This window comes from Microcaecilia unicolor, chromosome 1, assembly GCF_901765095.1.
Source record: "Microcaecilia unicolor chromosome 1, aMicUni1.1, whole genome shotgun sequence".
Lineage (NCBI taxonomy): Eukaryota > Metazoa > Chordata > Amphibia > Gymnophiona > Siphonopidae > Microcaecilia > Microcaecilia unicolor.
In genome coordinates this window covers 635369473-635395276 of record NC_044031.1, presented here as the reverse complement: position 1 = coordinate 635395276, position 25804 = coordinate 635369473, and the positions used below count along the sequence as shown (strand labels likewise).

Here is a 25804-nt window from a genome sequence, read left to right as displayed (position 1 = left end):
GCAAATCTGATCTGTTGGCAGCCCTTTAGGACTGGGATTCAAAGCCAAGGGCCTAATGTGTCTAGTGGTTAAGATGGCCCTGGTTAGTTGCCAGTTACAAACTTATTTTTCCGTTATTTGCACTTTTTGTTCAATGAAAGTAAGTTATGTGAGAAGGAAAAATGCACTTATTTTATTTCCAAAAACTTGATATAATGCCGTTCACAAAATAGCAGCAAAGCGGTATCAAAAAAAAGACTCAGAGAAGAGAGGTAAGAAAAAGCAAAGAAAAGGAAAGTTACATAGAGAAAAAGACAGAAAGTTGTAGTCTTACCTGTTGAAAAAGCCAGGTTTTCAGAAGTTTTTTAAAAACAGGAAACAAAGGTTCAGACCTTAATTTCAAAGGTAACATGTTCCAGAGTTTTGGTGCTGCGTATGAAAATGTTGTCTCTCTAGTAATGTCCAAACGTATAACAGAGAGAGGAGGGAGACATAATAATGCTTGCTGAGAAGAATGGAGAGTACATGATGGATGAAATGCCTATACTAAATTTGAAATGTAATCAGGAGCAGGGAATTGTAAACCTTTACATACCAACGTTAGCAGTTTAAACTGAATACGAGCAGAGACAGGTAACCAATGTTCAGCTTTGAGGAGAGGTGTCACATGATCAAACTTACCCCCAGTGCAATGGGCTGGCCTTTCTTAAATGTCTTGATTGTCTCAGGGGTTTGTTTCTTTTCCAGAGATGGCCTGGAAGGCTTAGTCAGCTGCACAGCCCGAGGGTCGTTCTGTGAGAGAACTTCAGTCACCACTTGTACATCCCCTGTCTCTGCTGCACTGGCCATTTCTTCTCTCTTTGTCTCTCTTCTGGAAAACACACATAAGAAGACACAGTAGCAAGCCTGTGAGGCTCAAGCCTAGGTAACTGAACGTTCCAAATGCGCTTTCTCAGCATGGCACTCCATTTCTTCCCTTCCTGGTCTGAGAGGGGCTGCCACTGATCTGGCCCTGCAGAGAAAAGGGACTGTTACTACAGATTAGAGGAGTTTGAAAAAGGTTTGGATAGCTTCCTAAAAGAAAAGTCCATAAGCCATTATTAAGATGGACTTGGGGAAAATGGGAAAATTAGGTGCTTACCTTGGTAATTTTCTTTCCTTTAGTCATAGCAGATGAAGCCATTACGTATGGGTTGTGTCCATTAACCAGCAGGGGGAGGTAGAGAGCACTCAACTTTTCACAGTGCCTCATGGCCAGCCAGCTCCACTGCCTCTTCAGTATTTGAAGCTTCCAAAGCAGTATGGCAAACCGCAATGGGAATAACATGAACTTTCCTCACAGCGAACGATGGCCCCTTAACAAGGGCATGAACTCAAAAGGAGGGAATGAGCACATCCTCCTGGAGGGAATAAACTCGTCCTCCTTATTGTATAACTGGAGGGGATACACGCAACCTCCTGGAGGGAATAAACTCATCCTCCAAAACATAAACTGGAGGGAATGGACTCATCCTCCTATAAGTGAACATGAATCCTGAAGACTGTTTTCCAACTTTCTCCCAAGGAAGGAACTTCAGGAAACAAGAACAGAACCTGAAACAGATTCACAGCATACAGACAATCATACAGGGAGGGCTCATGGCTTCATCTGCTATGACTAAAGGAAAGAAAATTACCAAAGTAAGAACCTAATTTTCCCTTCCTTGTCATCAAGCAGATGAAGCCATTACATATGGGATGTAACAAAGCAATCCCTATATAGGGTGGGAACAGGTCACACCACGCGCTAGCACTTGTGCTCCAAAACGCGCATCCCTCCTAGCAGCCACATTCAGCCTGTAATGTCAGGCAAAAGAGAGCTTAGAAGCCCTTGTTGCTGCACTGCATATCTCTTGATGAGAGAGTGCTCCAGTTTCAGCCCAAGAGGAAGAAATTGCTCTGGTAGAATGCGCCTTAAAGGCTACAGGCGGAGACCGGCCGGCAAGCAGATAAGCTGAAAAGATAGTTTCTTTGAGCCAGTGGGCAATAGTGGCTTTAGACGCTGGAGACCCTCTGCGAGGACCTGATAGCAAAACAAACAGATGATCATAGATCCTGAAAGAGATAGTAACTCGCAGATACTGCAGCAGAGTCCTGCGCACATCCAACAGGTGCAACTGCCCAAAAGATTCTGGAAACTCCTCCTTATCAAAGGAGGGCAAGAAAATAGGCTGGTTTAGGTGAAACGCTGAAACCACCTTAGGCATGAAGGAAGGCACGGTCCGAACCGTGACCCCGGACTCTGAGAATTTCAGAAATGGGTCTCTACAGGACAGCGCCTGGAGCTCTGACACCCGTCTCGCCGAAGTAATGGCCACAAGAAAAACGGCCTTTAGTGTCAAATCTTTCTCCGATGCTCGCCGAAGCGGCTCAAAAGGAGAAAGAAGCCTGCAGGGCCTTCAAAACTAGCCCCAGGTTCCAAGCTGGACAGGGTGCTCGCACGGAAGGCCGGAGCTAAAGCACCCCACTAAGAAACCGTGCCACATCTGGATGAGCAGCTAAAGACACGCCTTCAACCTTACCACGAAGGGAGGCCAACGCTGCCACTTGCACCCGCAGGGAATTATAGGCCAAGCCTATTTGTACACCATCCTGCAAAAAGTCCAGAATCGGCGAGACAGGAGCCCGCATGGGTGTGATCGCTTTTGAAGCACACCAAGACTCAAACTGGCACCAAATCCTGGCTTAAGCCACGGAAGTGGAACGCTTGCGGGCCTGCAGGAGAGTGGAAATGACTGTGTTTGAATAGCCTTTGTCCCTCAATTGCACCCTCTCAATCGCCATGCCATAAGACCAAAGCGGCAGGCGTCCTCCATGGCTACCGGGCCCTGTGACAACAGGTTCGGTACCAGAGATAAAGGAAGGGGAGCCTCCACTAGCATCTGTCGGAGGTCCACATACCAAGGCCTCCTGGGCCAATCCGGGGCGATGAGGACCACTTCTCCTGGGTGCAGCCGAATCCGCAGGAGCACGCGCCCTATCAAGGGCCACGGAGGGAACACATATAGTAGGCCCGGAGGCCAGGGCTGAGTCAAGGCATCCAACCCTGCCGAGCGAGGATCTCTCCGTCTGCTGAAGAAGCACGGGACTTTGGCATTTGAACTTGTCGCCATACGATCCATCACGGGCTTGCCCCATTTGGCACATATCTGCAGGAATACTTCGTCTGCTAGTTCCCATTCTGCTGGATCGATCTGATGCCTGCTTAGATAATCGGCTTGCACGTTGCTCTGACCTGCAATGTGAGCTGCCGACAGAAACTGAAGATGCAGCTCGGCCCAGTGGCAAATCTGTTCGGCCTGCGCGGCCAGTGCTCTGCACTGAGTGCCGCCTTGTCGATTTATGTAGGCCACTGCTGTCGTGTTGTCCGACAGCACTCTGACAGCCAATCCTTCCAGGGTCACTTGAAAGGCCAGAAGAGCCTGAAACACCGCTTTCAACTCCAGGCGGTTGATGGACCACTCCGACTCCTCGGGTGTCCATAGACCCTGGACATGCTTCCCCTTGCAATGTGCGCCCCAGCCCTTCAGGCTGGCATCTGTCACTACTAGACACCAATCGGGGAGCGCCAGCAGCATTCCTCGCCGCAGCATGCTGTCTGAGAGCCACCACTCCATGCTGAGTCAGGCCCCAGGAAGCCAAGAAAGTCTGCATTGATAATCCTGAGAAACTGGAGACCATCTTTGAAGTAGGGAATACTGTAGAGGTCTCAGGTGCGCTCTCGCCCAGGGCACCACTTCCAATGTGGCTGTCATCGATCCCAGCAGCTGGACAATGTCCCAAGCTCGCGGGCGGGGCATCCTCAGGAGCAGACGGACCTGATTCTGAAGCTTGCACCGCCTTAGCTCGGGTAGGTATACATAGCCCGAGTCTGTGTCGAACCTGACCCCCAAATATTCTAGAGATTGCGAGGGGGTCAGGTGACTTTTGGCCATATTGACGACCCAGCCTAGAGATTGAAGTACTGAGACCACTCTGGCTGTAGCTTGATAGCTCTCTGTTACAGAGTCTGCTGTGATGAGCCAGTCGTCTAGGTACGGGTGAACCCTGATACCTTCTCTCCTGAGCAAAGCAGCTACTACCACCATTACCTTCGAAAAGGTTCGGGGAGCTGTGGCAAGGCCAAAAGGCAAGGCTCGGAACTGGAAATGTTTTCCCAACACCGCAAACCTCAGAAACTTCTGGTGCGGGGGCCAAATTGGTATGTGCAAGTAAGCTTCTTTCAGGTCTAGAGACGTGAGAAACTCTCCTGGCTGTACTGCAGCAATGACTGAGCGCAGGGTTTCCATGTGGAAATGCCGCACTCTCAGGGACTTGTTTAATTCTTTTAAGTCCAGAATAGGGCGAAAAGACCCACCTTTTCACGGCACCACAAAGTAGATGGAGTATCGGCCGTAGCCGTGTTTGGCGGGAGGTACCGGGGACACGGCCCCTAACCTTGCAAAGTCTCCTCTACCGCCGCCCGTTTGGCGGCAGAACCGCATCGGGACTCCACAAACACGTCTCTTACTGGGGCGTTGAATTCTATTCTGTAGCCATCTCTGATCAGGTCCAGAACCCACTGATCTGAGGAAATACTGGCCCACTCCTCGGCAAAGAGGGAAAGACGTCCTCTGATGACAGGAAGCGAGGAGGGGGCCAGCACACCATCATTGAGAGGGTCGCCCCTGAACTTCAGGCCTAGAGCTGGTGGCTGCGGAACGCTTGTCCGAGCGAAAGGAGTTCCTCTGCTGAAAAACGGGCATGAGAAGTGAACCCAGCAGAACGCCCCGGGCGGTACCTTCTAGCTTCACGGAAGCGAGGTCTATAAGAGGAGTGGACCGCCTGGCCCTTGGAGGAAGGCCTCAGCCTATCTTCGGGCAAGTGCTGGGGTTTAGGATCTCCCAGGCCTTTAACAATTTTTTTTCCAACTCCTCACCAAATAGGAGAAGGCCTTGAAAGGGCAACTTCACCAACCTTTGCTTAGAGGCCATGTCCGCTGCCCAATGTCGTAGCCAAATAAGACGGCGAGCCGCCACTGCTACTGCCATTTGTTTAGCCGAAGCTCTGACAATATCATAAAGGGCATCAGCCAAAAAGGACAAGGCCGACTCCAGCCGCGGAGTCACATCCGAGAAGGGCTCCGCTTCATCTCCGGGCTGTTCCACTGCCTGTTGCAACCACGCCAGGCAGGCTATAATTGTATAATTGTATTCTGTTTTCTTAGAATATGTAGAAGGCTGCCTATTAATTTCTTCTCATGGAAGGGTATGTTGGTCACCCTTTTTTTCCAAGCTGTATGATGTCTATGCTTATGCCAAAGGATGAATTGCAGTTGCTTTTAATTGTAAGGGGTCAATATTCAAAGCAATTTAAATAGTCATTTTAAATGCCTGTCCGGGGCTAACCGGGCATATTCAGGGCACTTAACCAGACAGTACCACTGAAAATGCCTGGTTAGCGTCTAGGCTGAAATCGGCTACTTTGTAGTCGTTCTGGGGGCAGAGTCAGCACTTCGCTGGTTAACTGCCGATATTCAGCATTTAACTGGCTAGGATAACTATAAATATGACCATATAAAACACTGTCCTATTTTATACTACGTCCATATCTGGTTAAGTGCTGAATATTGCACTTACAGAACTCAACAGTCCAGAAGACCAAAAAGTACCTCACTCCAAAGATGTCCAAGTAAACTTTAGTCAAATCTTCTTCGAGATTCGACAAAGCTCGTGTTTCGGCTGTGCGTGTTGCCTTTCGTGGAGGATAGTTCTTCTGTGCGTTGTTGAGAATATTGCAGCTATGTTTTATCCAGCTGCTTATGTCCTGATATTCAATACTGGTGCCCAGACATGACCCGGCACTGAATATCTGGGCATAAAGCTGGCGGTGGACCAAAAAACCCGACCACTGCTGGATGAATACTTACCTCTATAGCAATGGAATAAAGACTGGTTAGATAAATTCTGGGCCTCTCTTTCCCATCTCAGTACATGGAGTGCAAACTACAATTTATATAAAAATAAATGCAAAGCCAGAATATAAACGTTTAAAACTGAAGAGCATGCATGTAATCAGAGGGAGTGGTCTGGGTGTGTTTTGGGTGGGACTTGGGCAAGCTTATAAAAAAATAGATGTTCATTCCCCACTGCAGAAGGGTACTGAACATCCATGTCCTATGTAAAATGGACAAAGGGAGTTAGATCTGCTACCTTGGACATGCAGGGGTCCCTTTTCTGAAAAAGTGGCCACTGTTTGTACTTATCTTGTGTTACCCTTCAGCAAAACATAACACAGCGTAAATGCAAAGCCTGTGTAGTACACAGGGAAATTACTGCAGCCACTCCAAACACAAAATAAAAAAGCCATGGGAGGCTCCAAGCACATGTGAACCCCATCCTGCTGTTTCAAATCCCCCTCCTTCTCCCCCCCCCCCCCCGCCCCAAGAGGCCTCTCTCTCCCCCAAGAGTTCCAAAACCTCCTTTCACTCTCAAGAGTTCCAGATCCTCCTATACATCTCTGTGTTCTGATCACCCTTTGCTCCTGCATGTACTTGCCTGGGCAACAATCCATAATGTTTGGCAGCAACTCATCACCACCATGGACACTGACCTGCAGGGTACCACAAGGATTGATACTGTCACCTATTCTGTTCAATATCTACCTCAAGCCACTAGCTGAGCTGATTCAGTCAATGTACACTCAGTTCTACATCTATGCAGATAAGTACATAAGTACATAAAAGTAATGCCACACTGGGAAAAGACCAAGGGTCCATCGAGCCCAGCATCCTGTCCACGACAGCGGCCAATCCAGGCCAAGGGCACCTGGCGAGCTTCCCAAACGTACAAACATTCTATACATGTTATTCCTGGAATTGTGGATTTTTCCCAAGTCCATTTAGTAGTGGTTTATGGTCTTGTTCTTTAAGAAACCGTCTAACCCCTTTTTAAACTCTGCTAAGTTAACCGCCTTCACCACGTTCTCCGCAAATGAATTCCAGAGTTTAATTATGCATTGGGTGAAGAAACATTTTCTACGATTTGCTTTAAATTTACTACACTGTAGTTTCATCGCATGCCTCCTAGTCCTAGTATTTTTGGAAAGCGTGAACAGACGCTTCACATCCACCTGTTCCACTCCACTCATTATTTTATATACCTCTATCATGTCTCCCCTCAGCCGTCTCTTCTCCAAGCTGAAAATCCCTAGCCTCCTTAGTCTTTCTTCATAGGGAAGTCGTCCCATCCCTGCTATCATTTTAGTCGCCCTTCGCTGCACCTTTTCCAATTCTACTATATCTTTCTTGAGATGCGGCGACCAGAATTGAACACAATACTCAAGGTGCGGTCGCACCATGGAGCGATACAACGGCATTATAACATCCTCACCCCTGTTTTCCATATCTTTCCTAATAATACCTAACATTCTATTCGCTTTCCTAGCCACAGCAGCACACTGAGCAGAAGGTTTCAGTGTATTATCGACAACGACACCCAGATCCCTTTCTTGGTCCGTAACTCCTAACGTGGAACCTTGCATGACGTAGCTATAATTCGGGTTTTTTTTCCCACATGCATCACCTTGCACTTGCTCACATTAAACGTCATCTGCCATTTAGCCGCCCAGTCTCCCAGTCTCGTAAGGTCCTTCTGTAATTTTTCACAATCCTGTCACGAGTTAACGACTTTGAATAACTTTGTGTCATCAGCAAATTTAATTACCTCGTTAGTTACTCCCATCTCTAAATCATTTATAAATATATTAAAAAGCAGCGGTCCTAGCACAGACCCATGAGGAATCCCACTAACTACCCTTCTCCATTGTGAATACTGCCCATTTAACCCCACTCTCTGTTTCCTATCCTTCAACAGTTACTCATACCTACTGAACCTGACTTACCTATAGCCTTGAATAAACTGATTACCTGTCTAACATCAATTCAAGATTGGGCTAAACACAACAAACTTTGCCTGAACCCAACTAAAACCCTAACACCAGTGGATGCATACCCGACATCAAAATCCCTTTTGGGAAGTACGAACTCCCCCTCAAATCACAAGTCAGGAACCCTGTAATACAGTTAGATTCAACACTTACTCTGATTCCACAAATCCAAGAAACCTTCAAGAGCTGCTTCTACTATTTGCAACAGCTAGGCTGCCTCTCTCCTTACATTGATAAGGTAAATCTTATCCCAGTTGTGCATGCCATGATAACATCAAGACTGGATTACTGCAATGCACTATACAATGGTCTGACTACAAAGGGCCTACACCAGCTCCAGTTGATTCAGAATGCAGCAGCAAGACTCATCACAACATTTTTGCAAAAACTTCATTGGCTACCAGTACAATACAGGGCTAAATTTAAAACTTCATGTCTGATCTTCAAGGCCCTCAAAGGAAATGGCCCTGAGTACCTGAAGAATAGGATGATCCTCCACTCACAACTAAGGACACGAAGGTCCTCTCAAGGACTATCACTAACCACATTGTCTCCAAAAGACATTACACAATGTGATACCCACTAGCGAGCCTTCTCAGGAGTAGCCCCCACATTCTGGAATGCACTCCATGAAAGGCTGCGCTTAACACAAGACTATCTCTACTTCAGGAAGCAGGGGAAAGCTTGGCTCTTCAACCAGGCCTTTAATGGAAGAAGTAACTAACTTGTTAGGCTCACTCACACACACAAGGCGCAACTCGGGCTGCACATACTGCAGCAGGACATGTTTATCCGCTCCTACCCTAGTTGAGATAATATTTGGCCATCTCTCTAACCCCATGTGCAACTTTCTTTAAATCAGTCACCTTAATTTCTAACTCTTCTTACTCTCTTACCTATCTATATGTTACATCTTTTCTTTAGCCTTCACTATCAATTAAAATGTTCTATTACGTATTGTGTTGACATTGTAAGTGATATACTATCAGCCTTATTTTCGAAAGTGTTGGGCGCCCAATTTTTCGACCCAAATCGGAAGATGGGCGCCCATCTCGCAAAGGCGCCCAAATCGGTATAATCGAAAGCCGATTTTGGGCGTCTTCAACTGCAATCTGTCGCGGAAACAGGCAGAGTTGACGGGGGCGTGTTGGAGGCGTGGTGAAGGCGGAACTGGGGCGTGTTTATCGGCTGAGGAGAGATGGGCGCCTTTGGCCGATAATCAAAAAAAGAAAGGCGTTTTTACCGCGAATTTGGGTCATTTTTGGACCCTTTTTTTTCACTAACAAGTCCCAAAAAAGTGCCCTAAATGACCACCGGAGGGAATCGGGGAGGACCACCCCTGACTCCCCCAGTGGTCACTAACCCCCTCCCACCAAAAAAAAAGAACTTTAACAACTTTTTTTCCCAGCCTGTATGCCAGCCTCAAATGTCATACCCAGCTCCATCACAGCAGTAGGCAGGTCCCTGGAGCAGTTGTTAGTGGGTGCAGTGGACTTCAGGCAGGTGGACCCAGGCCCATCCCCCCCACACCTGTTACACTTGTGCTGGTAAATGGGAGCCCTCCAAACCGTCCCCAAAACCCACTGTACCCACATGTAGGTGCCCCCCTTCAGCCTTAAGGGCTATGGTAATGGTGTAGAGTTGTGGGCAGTGGGTTTTGGGGGGGGGGATTTGAGGGGCTCAGCACCCAAGGGATGGGAACTATGGACTTGGGAGGTATTTGTGCCGGGCACAGACCATATTATCGAAAAAAAAAAGATGGCCACAAACCGGGCACCCTAGGGGGCATTGCAGTGGACTTCACAAATTGCTCCCAGGTGCATAGCTCCCTTACCTTGGGTGCTGAGCCCCCCCCAACCCCCCCCCAAAAAAAAACCCCACTCTCCACAACTGTACAGCATTACCATAGCCCCAAGGGGTGAAGGGGGGCACCTACATGTGGGTACAGTTGGTTTCGGGGGACTCACATTTACCACCACAAGTGTAACAGGTAGGGGGGATGGGCCTGGGTCCGCCTGGCTGAAGTGCACTGCACCCACTAAAACTGTTCCAGGGACCTGCATACTGCTGTCATGGAGCTGGCTATGACATTTGAGGCTGGCATAGAGGCTGGCAAAAAAGTTTTTAAAGTTTTTTTTTTTAATGGTCGGAGGGGGTTGGTGACCACTGGGGGAGTAAGGGGAGGTTATCCCCGATTCCCTCCGGTGGTCATCTGGTCAGTTCGGGCAACTTTTCACGGCTTGGTCACAAGAAAAAACAGACCAAGTAAAGTCGGCCAAGTGCTCGTCAGGGACTCCCTTCTTTTTTCCATTATCGGCCAATGACACCCATCTCTTAATCATGCCCCAGTCCCGCCTTCGCTACGGTGCTGACACGCCCCCGTGAACTTTGGTCATCCCCGTGACGGAAAGCAGTTGAGGACGCCCACAATCAGCTTTCGATTATGCCGATTTGGGCGACCCTGAGAGAAGGACGCCCATCTCCCGAGTTGTGTCGGAAGATGGGCGCCCTTCTCTTTCGAAAATAAGCCTGATAGTGGTGAACTGTATTGGAAACTGGTTGACCAACAGATGACAGAGGGTGGTAGAAAATAGAATGCGCTCGGAGGAAAGGAAAGTGAGCAGTGGAGTGCCTCAGGGGTCGGTGCTGGGGCAAATTCTGTTTAATATATTTGAGAGAGATATTGCTGGAGAGTTAGGAAAAAATTTGCCTTTTTGGGATGACATGAAGATAGCCAATAGAGTGGATACCCATGGGAAGGGATCTCCAAACATTAGAAAAATGATCAAAGGTCTGGCAGTTAAAAGTTAATGAGCAAAATTCACACAAGCCCAAAAACTTAAATTAGAAAATCTGTCAAAATCAGTATATAATATATTATTATTATTAGCATTTGTATAGAGGCACACTTTTAAGCATTCATAGAAAAAGTGGAGAAAAAAGCCTCAGTAAAGTCACCCAGCCAACCAAAGTTATAAGGCTTGGGCACAGCTCATCATCACAGGACTGAAAAAAAACCTCCATTTACATAGAGTGTTCAAAGTAATTGTTCTAAAAACTCAAGCAGTGTGTGTCCCACAACCACAGGAGATTAAAAAAAAAACAGCTTAAGTCACTGTTTAAATCAGTTTAAATCAGCCAATAATGTAATTGTAATCCACTTATCATCTCTTCAATGTACAGCTTGACCAGCATGTCCAAAGATCCAAATTGATCTGAATCGAACGCGCATGCGTTGGCATCTTTCTGGAGCACCTGTAACTGGAGTAGTGGGTCACATCTCAGGTTAGTTGTTTAGTAATGTCAAAGATTTAATAAGACTCTAGTAAAGATTAGCAAAAATGAGAGAGGCTTGTTAAACTTATTTTTTGTCAGTTTTTGTTTTTAGCTTAAGTTCTCCTGAGATGACATGGATACCATGTAGAGAACGAAGCTGAGAGAACAAAGCTGAAGGAGAAAGGATGAAGATGTTTGTAGATGATTGATGTTACACAGGATTGTATGGACACATTTTCACTGATTTTGTGGGATCCTTCTCCGCACAGCACTGAATAGACAGTGGGTACAGCGTAGAAGCACCTTGTCCTGCAGATAAGTGAAAGATTTGTATGCTATGTCTGATATGTTTACGGGCTACTTTGGATCAGTACATTGAACAATGATAATAGCAATTTGGAAGGCAGGGTTGTACTCAGTGCGATGATGGCTGGAGGAGTGCATTATAGAGGAAATGGGTCCCACATTGGTGTGGAGGAGTGGCCTAGTGGTTAGGGTGGTGGACTCTGGTCCTGAGGAACTGAGTTCAATTCCCACTTCAGGCACAGGTCCTTGTGACTCTTAACCCTCCATTGCCCCAGGTACAAATAAGCTGCAGAGGCACCCGATTCTAGGAATTGCTGGAGGCACTGGAACACCAACTGAAAGAGAGTGCGGTCGCTTGAGGCAAGGACAGGAGCACTCACAGGTGGCAGGCTAAGCACCTCGCTGGCTCAAAATGGCAGGTGAAATGCTGGGTGGGGAGCGCAGTACAACACAGACGGACATGTGGCCACACTGGAGGCAGGCATATGGCTGGCAGACACATGGAATGTGCTCCCCAGCTGGAAAGGCATGGCGGGGAAGGAAAGCCTCTACAGCATAGAACTTAGGGCTCAGGTGCTTCCTAGGGGTTATGGTGATGTATTTTAATAAAGCTGCGGCCATTTATTCCCAAAAGAAAACTTGCTTTTGACTTAGTCATTGTGTGTAGTATGTGTGTGAGACGGGGACGAGAGCGTGTGCAGCCTGCCTATGTTATGGGTCCCACATTGGTGTGGAGGAGTGGCCTAGTGGTTAGGGTGTTGGACTCTGGTCCTGGGGAACTGAGGAACTGAGTTCGATTCCCACTTCAGGCACAGCTCCTTGTGACTCTTAACCCTCCATTGCCCCAGGTACAAATAAGTACCTGTATATGTAAGCCGCATTGAGCCTGCCGTGAGTGGGAAAGCGCGGGGTACAAATGTAACTAAAACTAATGCACTTGGTCTGAGCACTATCAGTTAAAATTTAATGCCAAGAAGTGGAGTGATGCACTTGGGGTGCAGAAATCCAAAGGAAATGTACTAGATAGGAGGGGAGAGATTGATAAACTCAGTTCAGGAGAGGGACCTTGGGGTGATGGTGTCTGAGGATCTTAAGGTGACAAAGCGGTGCCGTGGCCATAGCCAGAAGGATGCTAGGCTGCATAGAGAGGGGTATAACCAGCAGACGAAAGGAGGTGCTGATGCCCCTGTACAAGTTGTGGCTGAGGTCCCACTTGAAATATTGTGTTCAGTTTTGGAGGCTGTATCTTGCTAATGATGTAAAAAGACTTGAAGCGGTTCAGAGAAAAGCAACAAAAATGGTATGGGGTTTGCAACACAAAACTTATGAGGAAAGACTTGAGGACCTGAACATGTATACCCTGGAGGAAAGGAGAGACAGGGGTGATATGATACAGACATTCAAATATTTGAAAGGTACTAATTTACAAACAAACCTTTTCCAGAGATGGGAAGGTGGTAGAACTAAAGGGCATGAACTGAGGTTGCAGGGGTGCCGACTCAGGAATAATGTTAGGAAGTACTGGTTCACAGAGAGGGTGATAGATACCTGGAATGCCCTCCAGCAGGATGTGATGGAGATGAAAACAGTAATGGAATTCAAAAATGCATGGGATAAACACAAAGAAATCCTGCTTAGAAAGAATGGATCCACAGAAGCTTAGCAGTAATTAGAGGGCAGCACCAGTAATTAGAAAGCAAAGCCAGTGCTGGGCAGACTTCCATGGTTTGTGCCCTGATCATGGTTGGACAGATTTGGATGGGCTGGAGTGGAGTTTCGATGACAACTTCAGAAGTTTTAGAACAAGGACTGTGCTAGGCAGTGGCGTAGCCACCCCGCCCACTCAACAGTAGCACACATTTAACAGTAGCTGGTGGGGATCCCAAGCTCCGCCAGCTGAAGACTTCCCCCTGATGGTAACTGAAATGCTACTCTCCACGATACCGGCATCTGCACATGCTCAGTTTTCAGCACATGCCTGCTGCAGACTGCCAAGGTGTAAAGAAGCGTTTTCCCGCCAACTGAGATATTTTTTGGTGGTGGTGGGGGGGGGGGGGGGGGGGGGGTAAAACAATTGGTGCCCACCAACTTCTTGCCTAGGCCCACCCAAAATCTGTTGTCTGGCTACGCCCCTGGTGCCAGGCAGCCTTCTACAGCCTATGCAATGAAAATGGCAAGGACAAATGAAGATAAGGTATACATATGAAGTATCACATCATATCTTATGCTATGAGTTTATCTTGTTGGGCAGATATGATGAACCATACAGGTCTATCTACCATCATCTACTATATTACAATGGTCCACGTAGCCTGTACTATTCTGGGAAGCAGAGCTGCAAGTACCACAGCCCGTGGGATCTCATGAGGGCCGCCGAGGGGGGGAGGATGCAAGATTCTCTGGGTCCTGCCTCCAAGGAGGGCCCATTGCTCGTGATGGTAGATTCATTTTTGTAAAAATTGAGGCCCCCCCCCCATCTATCTTTTTAAAACAGCAGTTCTTCAGCAGCAAGTGCGAGCAGTCAGCAACTGCTTATGCCAGCCGCACAGCCTCCCTATGGTGCAATTTCCTGTCTATGCGTAGGCAGGAACGCACCAGAGGGAAAGCTGTGGGAATGGCAGGAGCAGTGTGTATCAGTCACTGGCTACTCATGCTTGTTGCCAGTGAAGAACTGCTGTTTTAAAAGGTACCGGAGGGGAGGGCTTGATTTTTACATGAGGATGGGGGCAGCAGTGGGCCCCTTGTTTGCCCCAGGCCCCGCTTTGACTCTCAGCGGCCCTGGATCTCATGGTGTGCCGCTGACAGTGTATATATATATATATATATATATATATATATATATATATATATATATATATACAGTGGTGGAAATAAGTATTTGATCCCTTGCTGATTTTGTAAGTTTGCCCACTGACAAAGACATGAGCAGCCCATAATTGAAGGGTAGGTTATTGGTAACAGTGAGAGATAGCACATCACAAATTAAATCCGGAAAATCACATTGTGGAAAGTATATGAATTTATTTGCATTCTGCAGAGGGAAATAAGTATTTAATCCCTCTGGCAAACAAGACCTAATACTTGGTGGCAAAACCCTTGTTGGCAAGCACAGCGGTCAGACGTCTTCTGTAGTTGATGATGAGGTTTGCACACATGTCAGGAGGAATTTTGGTCCACTCCTCTTTGCAGATCATCTCTAAATCATTAAGAGTTCTGGGCTGTCGCTTGGCAACTCGCAGCTTCAGCTCCCTCCATAAGTTTTCAATGGGATTAAGGTCTGGTGACTGGCTAGGCCACTCCATGACCCTAATGTGCTTCTTCCTGAGCCACTCCTTTGTTGCCTTGGCTGTATGTTTGGGTCATTGTCGTGCTGGAAGACCCAGCCACGACCCATTTTTAAGGCCCTGGCGGAGGGAAGGAGGTTGTCACTCAGAATTGTACGGTACATGGCCCCATCCATTCTCCCATTGATGCGGTGAAGTAGTCCTGTGCCCTTAGCAGAGAAACACCCCCAAAACATAACATTTCCACCTCCATGCTTGACAGCGGGGACGGTGTTCTTTGGGTCATAGGCAGCATTTCTCTTCCTCCAAACACGGCGAGTTGAGTTCATGCCAAAGAGCTCAATTTTTGTCTCATCTGACCACAGCACCTTCTCCCAATCACTCTCGGCATCATCCAGGTGTTCACTGGCAAACTTCAGACGGGCCGTCACATGTGCCTTCCGGAGCAGGGGGACCTTGCGGGCACTGCAGGATTGCAATCCGTTATGTCGTAATGTGTTACCAATGGTTTTCGTGGTGACAGTGGTCCCAGCTGCCTTGAGATCATTGACAAGTTCCCCCCTTGTAGTTGTAGGCTGATTTCTAACCTTCCTCATGATCAAGGATACCCCACGAGGTGAGATTTTGCGTGGAGCCCCAGATCTTTGTCGATTGACAGTCATTTTGTACTTCTTCCATTTTCTTACTATGGCACCAACAGTTGTCTCCTTCTCGCCCAGCGTCTTACTGATGGTTTTGTAGCCCATTCCAGCCTTGTGCAGGTGTATGATCTTGTCCCTGACATCCTTAGACAGCTCCTTGCTCTTGGCCATTTTGTAGAGGTTAGAGTCTGACTGATTCACTGAGTCTGTGGACAGGTGTCTTTCATACAGGTGACCATTGCCGACAGCTGTCTGTCATGCAGGTAACGAGTTGATTTGGAGCATCTACCTGGTCTGTAGGGGCCAGATCTCTTACTGGTTGGTGGGGGATCAAATACTTATTTCCCTCTGCAGAATGCAAATAAATTCATATACTTTCCACAATGTGATTTTCCGGATTTAATTTGTGATGTGCTATCTCTCACTGTTACCAATAACCTACCCTTCAATTATGGGCTGCTCATGTCTTTGTCAGTGGGCAAACTTACAAAATCAGCAAGGGATCAAATACTTATTTCCACCACTGTATATATATAGACAGCAGAGCTGCCAAGTTACCCATTCCAGGAGGGAGACTTTTTGGCTGGTCCTGGATTTCTGTTTACCAATGGCGTACCGAGGGCGGTGCGGCAGGAAGGGTGCAGAGAGCAGCCACGCGGCTGTCGGCTGCACTGGTTCCCTGCTCCCTCTGCTGTTACTTCCTGTTCCGGGGCAGAGGGAGCAAGGAATCAGCGGAGCCGACAGCCGCGCAACTGTTCCCAGCAGGTAGGAAGAATGCACCAGGGAGGGGGCTTGGAGGTGATGCGCCGGGGGGGGGGGGTGTCATGTTGCATCCGGGGGGGGGGGGGGGAAGGACGACACTGCGCCCGGGGAGGGGTGCACAGCGGCAATCTGCCCCGGGTGGCAGCCGACAAAGGAACGCCACTGCTGTTAACCTCATCCAGGTATATTATGGGACCCACAGCACTGATTTACATGCATAGAATCATGAATTGCAAATACTACACTGCTTTGGGATGTAAGTTTAAAGCCAGGACTAGCCAAAAAGTCTCCCTCCTGGAATGGGTAACTTGACAACTCTGAGACTGGGCAGAAAAAAGCTGAGGTGGAAACCTGAAGTCGGATTTTGCATGCAGTATAACACTGGAGATGTAAAAACAAAACTGCATTCCATTCTGCACTGAGCAAGATGCAAAAATATGAGATGGATGTTTCCCCACAGCTGAAAGAGAATCTGAAACGACCCAGGAAAGAATAAGCAGGAAAAGCTCTGAAAGATCGTAGTGGAAACATGAGAAACAGCAGCTGTAGCAGCAAAATGAGCTGCACCCTGTCACCGTGCCAGGAATGTAATCTAATCAGAGAGGATACGGACCAGCAGCAGAACCCTAAAAGTACTGTCTTTGTTACTTATCTATTAAATTCATAAGTTCTTTCTTGTAAGTACATAGATTATATTGTCACACTAAAAACGTTTCACAAGAAATGTTTCCCAGAGGCAGTGTGACGATTTTGCTGATTTTCGACATCTCTTTCTCTAGCATGTGACCATGAGACAGAGAGAGAGAGAGAGAGAGAGAGAGAGAGGGTTCTGCAGATATACACATTATCTCTACCCCTTCCCCCATCAGGTCCTTTCCCCAGAACTCTCACCTATTTTGCAGGTGTTTCACCTTCATTGTGCACCACATCCATTCTGCTGCAAAGGGCCAAGAAGCAAACACTTGTTTTATACTGCTAGTTGCTACAGGAGGGGTGCTTCCCAGGACATCGCTTTCTAGAAGCATCAGAAAGACTTTTTTTGAAAGAGAGACCACAGTGACATACAAATCACTGTGCAATTTCCCATTCAGCTTGGAGTGTCTGAAAAGTTCTTCTACATTTTATAGCTGCACGGGGAAATGAATGCATGGGAATCTTTGCACAAAAGGACCAAAAATAAATAAAAACACTTCTGGGTTCTTAATTCGCCCACTTTGGAACCTGGCCAGAAAGTTGAGCGAAACACAAAACCATTATTCTCCCTCAACCAGGCTCAAAGTGCAACAGTTCATAGCACTTCAGTGGGAAGCCTGTGGCCCCTTTAGCTAGGAATTACCCTCCCTGGGTGTCCTGCCTGCAGCCTCTGCTCAGGAGGGTAGTGGTACCAGGACTTACCTTCCTCGGTCCTCTGATAGCTGGTTGTTTACTTTCTTGACAGAACTCTCTCTCTCTTTCTCTCTCTTTACTGCTTTCTGCTCAGCCCCCAGCTGCAATAGTGGGAAGGATTTGATTCTGAGCCAGAAAAAGTAGAAGACAGAGGGAGTTATTCTACTGGCCTTCTCCTTTGGAAATAGTCATTTCCTGTCACAACTTTCGGCTTTAGGAGGAAATGCTTCTTCTTCTGTGCTCACCATCAGCCTTAGCTGATATGTTACCCCTGACAATTGTGCAGAGCTTAAGGATTTCCCACCATATGCCTGGGTTGTTTTTGAAAAGAATAGACAGAGAGCAAGAGAAACTCTGAAAGATCATGGTGGAAACAAGAGAAACAGCAGCTGTAGCAGCAAAAATGAGCTGCACCCTGGGGTCCTTTTACCGCGCTGCGGTAAAAAGGGTCCTGCGCTAGCTGCGGAAGCCATTTTTGCCACATAATTACCACAGCAGGTTAAAAAAAAAAGGCTGAAAATGGCCATGCCGTGTGGCCATGCGAGGCGGAGCGCTTACCACCACCCATTCAGGTGATAACTGGGTAGCACTGCCTGATTACCACCGGGTTAGCGCCGCGCTGTAAATTACAGCCCTAAACGTATTTCTTTATGACTAATTATATATCTGTACTACATTTGACATTGTTTATTATTCCTTTGTTCAACATTAGACCTGTTATCTGAACTTCTCATTTTTCCTCCTAGGCCCACCTCCCCTCTTCCCCCATTCTCTGATTCTGTTAATGTCTCTCACATCCTCCCTGTCTCCTTGGCTCGTAATCTTGGTGTCATCTTTGATTCCTCTCTCTCCTTCTCTGCACATATTCAACAGATCACCAAAACCTGTCGTTTCTTTATCTACAACATTAACAAAATTTGCCCCTTCCTTTCTGAATATGCTGCCAAAACCCTTATCCACACCCTTGTCACCACTCGCTTGGATTATTGCAATTTACTTACTGGTCTTCCACTCAGTCATCTCTCTCCTCTCCAATCTGTCCAAAATTCTGCAGCACAGCTTATTTTCCGCCAAAATCATTATACCCACACTAGCCCACTCCTCAAGTTGCTTCATTGGCTCCCTGTCCGCTTCCGTATACAGTTCAAACTTCTCTTACTGACCTTTAAATGCATCCATTCTGCAGCCCCCCATTACCTCTCCACTCTCATCTCTTCCTACATTCCTCCCCTTGATCTCCGCTCGCTGGACAAGTCTCTCTTGTCATCCCCCTTCTCCTCCACTGCTAACTCCAGGCTTCGTTCCTTTTCTCTCGCGGCACCTTATGCCTGGAATAAACTTCCTGAGCCTGTACGTCTTGCTCCATCTCTACCTATTTTCAAATCTATGCTGAAACCCCACCTTTTCACTGCTGCTTTTGGCTCCTAGCCGCTACTCATTTGCCTCCTCTTGCTCCTTCTCACCCAGTACTTGCCCTTATTGTCTTGTCTGTCTATATTACTTTAGATTGTAAGCTCTATTGAGCAGGGACTGTCTGTGTGAGGTGTTCAGCGCTGCGTGCGTCTGGTAGCGCTATACAAATGCTAATACTAATAATAAATTGTAAAAGCTAATAAAAAATATGGAGAAAAAAATTGCAGCCCTATTTTCCCCACACTTTGGGCCCCCTGTCACTTATGATAGTTTATTTAGTTTAGCACAGAAGAATTTTATGTGATCTGGGTTGTGATGTCTGGACCAAGCTTTCATGTTCTCTTATCTTTTATTTTATGCTTTACTTTCTTTTATTTATTTTAACTATGTATGTTTTAATTGTGGGATGAACAGAATATAAATATAAAGTTTTAAAAATAAATAAACTGGTGCACCATAGTTGTCAACCTTAGAGTCAAAGATACATCCTGCATAAATCCTGATGGCCTCCTTTTACTAAAGCTGTGGCAAAAAGTGATCTTAGTGTGCCTTTCACACGTGCTCAGGCCACTTTCTCTGTGGCTGAAAAATGGCAGATTTTCCATATTCTGAATTAATGGCCATGCGCTAATTTTGCCATTAGCGTGTAGCCATTAAAAAAATTAGCATGGTAAGGGCTCGCATACTAATCATGCACTAATCAGTTAGGGGCACTTTTACTAAAGGGTTGCCTATTAGGAATGCAAAAAGATCATCACGCACATTCCTCAATCTCCACTATCCTAACTGTAAAGGGCTAAAATATAAATCCATATACGTGACCAGTTTCTCATAAATCTGAACGCAGCTATGGAAAGCGCTACCGAAGACCATAAAAACAACGCAAGACCTAACCACCTTCTGAAGGCTACTGAAAACAGATCTTTTTAAGAAGGCATATCATAAACATCCATCCTAAAAAACAAATAATAACATCATACACGATCTATACAAAACCGAACTTTTATCGCATGACTGCTTAACCTCTCTGCTAACAATGATCAAGCACTACCACTTTAACCTTATGTCGAATAGGGTCTCTCTGTAGTTGATGACCTAAGGTATGTTACAACCCAATTTACTACCCAGGAACCTCATGCAATACCATAATGTATTTCCCTTTAACATGTATATATGCACATGATATATCTATATACCATGATCTGTTCCATATATACCATGTTCATGTATGTTACCATGTATGTATGCACCTTAACGCAATACCATTGTAATTCTGTTACCCGGAAATGGCAACCCCCATTACGGCAAATGTAAGCCACATTGAGCCTTCAAATTGGTGGGAAAATGTGGGATACAAATGCTACAAATAAATAAATAAATATCTCCCCTCAGCCGACTTTTCTCCAAGCTGAAGAACCAGGGGCGTAGCTACGGGTGGGCCTGGATGGGCCCAGGCCCACCCAGTTTAGCCTCAGGCCCGCCCGCCCGCCCAGAAGCAGATCCTTACCGTGACCGTCTCCGCAGCGCTTCATTTAATGTTGTCTGTGCTGTTACAGTTTCCCACCCCCGCGGCGGCGCTTTACACTTTACCTAACAGCAACGCTACGGATGCAGCGCTGACGTCCGGCGTCCTGCTCCGGGGCCTTCCGTGTCTGTTAGCATGAAGTTTCCATGTAGCATTCTGTAGTAATTTGGCTTGTTCAGCTTTCCTGATAAATGTATTTGTATTTTAGGGCCCTACTATAATATTTAAGGCACTTCTTTTTCATAGGTAGGATCTTTGTTTTTGGAAGTTAGTGTTGGCATGGTAGATTTGCTCTAGGTTCTGAGTGACTTTTGTTTTATAGATGTTTTTAAAGTTAATTTATAATATGTCTGTAATTGAGATTACACTAGAAAACAAAATTTCTTTATATGATGAGTTTTATGGAGAATTGTCCTTGCTGTACTCTGTATCCATTGTTGGTGGACGGCCAGGAGGTTCTCTGGATGCAGAATGTGTTTGGCTTCAATACCATATATGTGTTGGAGGACCATGGCTCAGTGGGGCTGAATAGTGCAGTCTATTGTACTTCCCTTAGCTCTCAATTGGCCTGCAGCCACTGAAGCCTGCACTGCTACCCTCATTGAAGTTATGGGGACTGGGGTAGGGACAGAGCATGGGTGCATCAGGTTTGCTGTTTTTTTCTTTTTCAAAAAAGTTGGCAACTCTAGTACCCACCCATCCAACCTGTTGGCCCACCCAAAAATTGCCTTCTGGCTACGCCACTGTGAAGAACCCTAGCTACTTCAGCCTTTCCTCGTAGGGAAGTCGTCCCATCCCCTTTATCATTTTCGTTGCCTTTCTCTGTGCCTTCTCTAATTCCACTATATCTTTTTTGAGATCCGGTGAACCTAGCTACTATCAAAGTGTCTGTGTCGGATGACTTGCCAGTTGGAGAGAGGTTGAAATTTTTTCACCAAAAGTGGCCTCTCATAACCTCTGACCGGTGGGTTCTTCAAATAGTCCAGCTAGGATACACCCTAAATTTGTTAGCCAAACCTCCAAATTGTCCACTGAGAGCTCATTCATTCAGCTCTCAGCACAAGCAGGTACTTGCAGAGGAACTCTTCGCCCTTCTAACGGCCCATGCAGTTGAACCCATTCCACCAGGGGAAGAAGGGCAGGCATTCTATTCCAGAATCTTGTGCAGAAAAAGACAGGGGGGATGCGTTCCATCCTAGACCTAAGGGCCCAGAACAAATTCCTTGTCTGAGAAAAGTTCAGGATGGTTTCCCTGGGCTCCCTTCTTCCCATGATTCAGGAAAACAATTGGCTATGCTCTCTGGACTTGAAGAATGCATATACATACATCCCGATACTTCCGGCTCACCAGCCAGATTTCGGCTGGGAACACATCACTTTCAGTACTGCGTGTTGCTTTTTGTTCTCGCGTCAGCTCCCAGGGTTTTTACAAAATGTCTAACGGTAGTTGCAGCATCGCTACGCAGACTGGGAGTGTATGTGTTCCCTTATCTCAATGATTGGCTGGTGAAAAGCTCCTCGGAGGAAGGTGATCGGGAGTCAATCAGGGGCTGGAACTACTAGGGTTTGTAATAAACTACCCCAAGTCCCATCTCCATCCAGTTCAATGATTGGAGTTCATAGGAGCCCTGTTTGATACAAAGAATGTCCAAGCCTATCCCGGAGGACTTGCAGAAAACCTTCTCTCCCTTGCATCCAGGGTTTGGACAGCACAAAAGGTCACAGCTTGGCAGATGTTGAGATTGTTGGGCCACATGGCTTCCACAGTATATGTTACACCAATGGCACGTCTTCACATGAGATCTACTCAATGGACCCTAGCTTCTCAGTGGTATCAAGCCATGGGGAGTCTGGAAGATGTTATCTGAGTGTCCCTGGAGCTTGTACGCTTTCTTCAGTGGTGGACAATTCAGTCCAATCTGACCTTGAGACTGTCATTCCAAATTCCTCAGTCGCAAAAAGTACTGACGATGGATGCATCTCTCTTGGGGTGGGGAACTCACGTAGTTGGGCTTCACACCCAAGGAGCTTGGTCCCTCCAGGAAACAAATCTTCAGATCAATCTTCTGGAGCTCCAAGCGATCTGGAACACTACTACTACTACTACTTAACATTTCTAAAGCGCTACTAGGGTTACGCAGAGCTGTACAATTTACATAGAGGGACAGTCCCTGCTCAAAGAGCTTACAATCTAGAAGACAAGTGAACGGTCAAATTGGGGCAGTCTGGATTTACTGAACGGTAAGAGTTAGGTGCCGAACGCAGCAATGAAGAGGTGGGTTTTAAGCAGAGACTTGAAGATGGGCAGGGAGGGGGCTTGGCGTATGGGCTCAGGAAGGTTGTTCCAAGCATAGGGTGAGGCGAGGCAGAATGAGCGGAGCCTGGAGTTGGCGGTGGTGGAGAAGGGTACAGAGAGGAGGGATTTGGCCTGTGAACGGAGGTTTCGGTGGGAACGTAAGGGGAGATGAGGGTAGAAAGGTAGTGAGGGGCAGCAGACTGAGTGCATTTGTAGGTAAGAAGGAGTAGCTTGAATTGAATGTGGTATCTGATTGGAAGCCAGTGAAGTGACCTGAGGAGAGGGGTGATATGAGTATATCGGTTCTGGCGGAATATAAGACATGCGGCAGAGTTCTGAACAGATTGAAGGGGGGATAGATGGCTAAGTGGGAGGTAATGAGAGCGTGGACGAGAGTTCGGGTGGTGTGTTCTGAGAGGAAAGGGCGAATTTTGCTGATGTTAAAGAGGAAGAAGCGACAGGTCTTGGCTATCTGCTGGATATGTGCAGAGAAGGAGAGGGAGGAGTCAAAGATGACTCCGAGGTTGCGGGCAGATGAGACGGGGAGGATGAGGGTGTTATCAACTGAGATAGAAAGTGGAGGAAGAGGAGAAATGGGTTTTGGTGGAAAGACGATGAGCTCAGTCTTGGACATGTTCAGTTTCAGGTGGCGGTTGGACATCCAGGCAGCAATGTCAGATAAGCAGGCTGATACCTTTGCCTGGGTCTCCGCGGTGATGTCTGGTGTGGAGAGATACAGCTGGGTGTCATCAGCATAGAGATGATACTGGAAACCATGAGATGAGATCAGGGAGCCCAGGGAGGAGGTGTAGATTGAGAAGAGAAGGGTCCAAGGACAGATCCCTGGGGAACACCAACAGATAGGGGGATGGGGGTGGAGGAAGATCCATGAGACTGAACTCTGAAGGTGCGGTGGGAGAGATAGGAGGAGAACCAGGAGAGGACAGAGCCCTGGAACCCAAATGAGGACAGTGTGGCAAGAAGTAAGTCATGATTGACAGTGTCAAAAGCGCCGGATAGATAGAGGAGGATGAGGATGGAGTAGTGGCCTCTGGATTTGGCAAGGAACAGGTCATTACAGACTTTAGAGAGTGCTGTTTCTGTCGAGTGTAGAGGGTGAAAACCGGATTGAAGTGGATCGAGGATGGAACACTCTAAAGGCTTTCAGAGATCGGCTGTCCCATCAAATTATTCTAATTCAAACAGACAATCAGGTTGCAATGTATTACACCAACAAGCAGGGGGGAACCGGATCTTGCCCGCTATATCAGGAACCGTCCAGATGTGGCTTTGGGCACGCCATCATGGCATGTTTCTCCAAGCCACTTATTTGGCAGGCATAAACAATGACCTGGCCGACAGACTGAGCAGGATAATGCAACCTCACGAGTGGTCTGTAAACATGGGCGTAGCCCGCAAATCTTCCGAGCATGGGGCACCCCCTTGGTGGATCTTTTTGCCACTCAACTTAACCACAAGGTCCCTCAGTTCTGTCCCAGACTTCAGGCCCATGACAGGCTAGCATCAGATGCCTTCCTTCTTCATTGGGGGGACAAGCCTTCTGTATGCGTATCCTCCCATACCTCTAGTGGGAAAGACTTTGTTGACTCAAGCAAGATCGCGGAACCATGATTCTGATTGCGCCCTACTGGCCGCACCAGATTTGGTTCCCTCTTTTTCTGGAATTGTCCTCCAAAGAACAGTGGAGATTGGAGTGTTTTCTGACCCTCATCACTCAGAACGAGGGGTCACTTCTACATCCCAATCTCCAGTCCCTGGCTCTCAAGGCCTGGATGTTGACAGCCTAGCATTTGCTTCATTGATTCTTTCGAAGGGTGTCTCCTGAGTCTTGCTGGCTTCCAGGAAAGATTCCACTAAGAGATGTTATTCTTTTAAATGGAGGAGATTTGTTGTCTGGTGTGATAGCAAGGCCCTTTCTTGTCCTACACAGACCCTGCTTGATTACCTTCTACCCTTGTCAGAGTCTGGTCTCGAGACCAACTCAGTAAGGGTTCACCTTAGTGGAATTAGTGCTTATCATCATAGTGTAGAAGGTAAGCCTATCTCTGGACGGCCTTCGGTTGTTCACTTCATGAGAGGTTTGCTTCAGTCAATGTCTCCTGTCAAACCTCCACCAGTGTCATGGGATCTCAAAGTCATTCTCACCCAGCTGATGAAATCTCCTTTTGAGCCACTGAATTCCTGCCATCTGAAGTACTTGACCTGGAAGGTCGTTTTCTTGGTGGCTGTTACTTCATCTTGTAGGGTCAGTGAGCTTCAGGACTCAGTAGTGGATGCACCTTATACTAAGTTTCATCACAACATAGTAGTTCTCCACATGCACTCTAAGTTCCTGCCGAAAGTAGTGTCGGAGTTCCATTGATTGTCTTGCCAACATTTTTTTCCCCATCCTCATGCCCACCCTGGTGAAAGCAGCTTGCACACCTTGGACTGCAAGAGAGCGTTGGCCTTTTACATGGAGTGGATGAAGCCCTTCAGACAGTCCACCCAGTTGCTTGTTTCTTTTAATCCCAACAGGAGGGGAGTCACCATCGGTAAGCACATCATTTCCAATTGGCTAGCATATTGGATTTCCTTTATGCACAAGTTGGGCTGACTCTGGAGGGTCATGTCACGGCTCATAATGTTAGAGCCTTGGCTATGTCAGTGGCCCACTTAAAGTCAGCCTCCATTGAAGAGAATTGCAATGCTGTGACGTGGTCTTTAGTCCACACATTCACATCTCATTACTGCTTTGAGCAGGATACCCGCCACGATAGTCGGTTTGGGTAGTCAGTGTTGCAGAATCTGTTTGCGGTCTAGAATCCAACTCCACCCTCCTAAGCCTATTTTATTCTGTTCCAGGCTGCACCTTCATCTAGCTGCATTTTGTTTCAGGTTAATCTGCGTTTAGTCCTTGCCGTTGCGAGACCCAACTGACCATTGTTTGTTGTTTTGGGTGAGCCTGGAT

General features: G+C 47.1%; 1 protein-coding gene across 1 annotated transcript in view; it reads right to left on the bottom strand.

Annotated features, from left to right (window-relative positions):
• LOC115481818 (membrane-spanning 4-domains subfamily A member 8-like) overlaps nucleotides 1-17713 on the bottom strand; it is a 78334-nt gene extending 60621 nt beyond the window's left edge. The window contains exons 1-2 of the mRNA XM_030221230.1: nucleotides 17609-17713; nucleotides 661-850 (exon numbers count right to left, since the gene is read on the bottom strand). Coding sequence (XP_030077090.1) covers nucleotides 661-828 — 168 coding nt within the window. The 5' untranslated portion in view covers nucleotides 829-850; nucleotides 17609-17713. The remainder of the gene's footprint in view (nucleotides 1-660; nucleotides 851-17608) is intronic.
• Between the last annotated feature and the right edge of the window lie 8091 nt (nucleotides 17714-25804).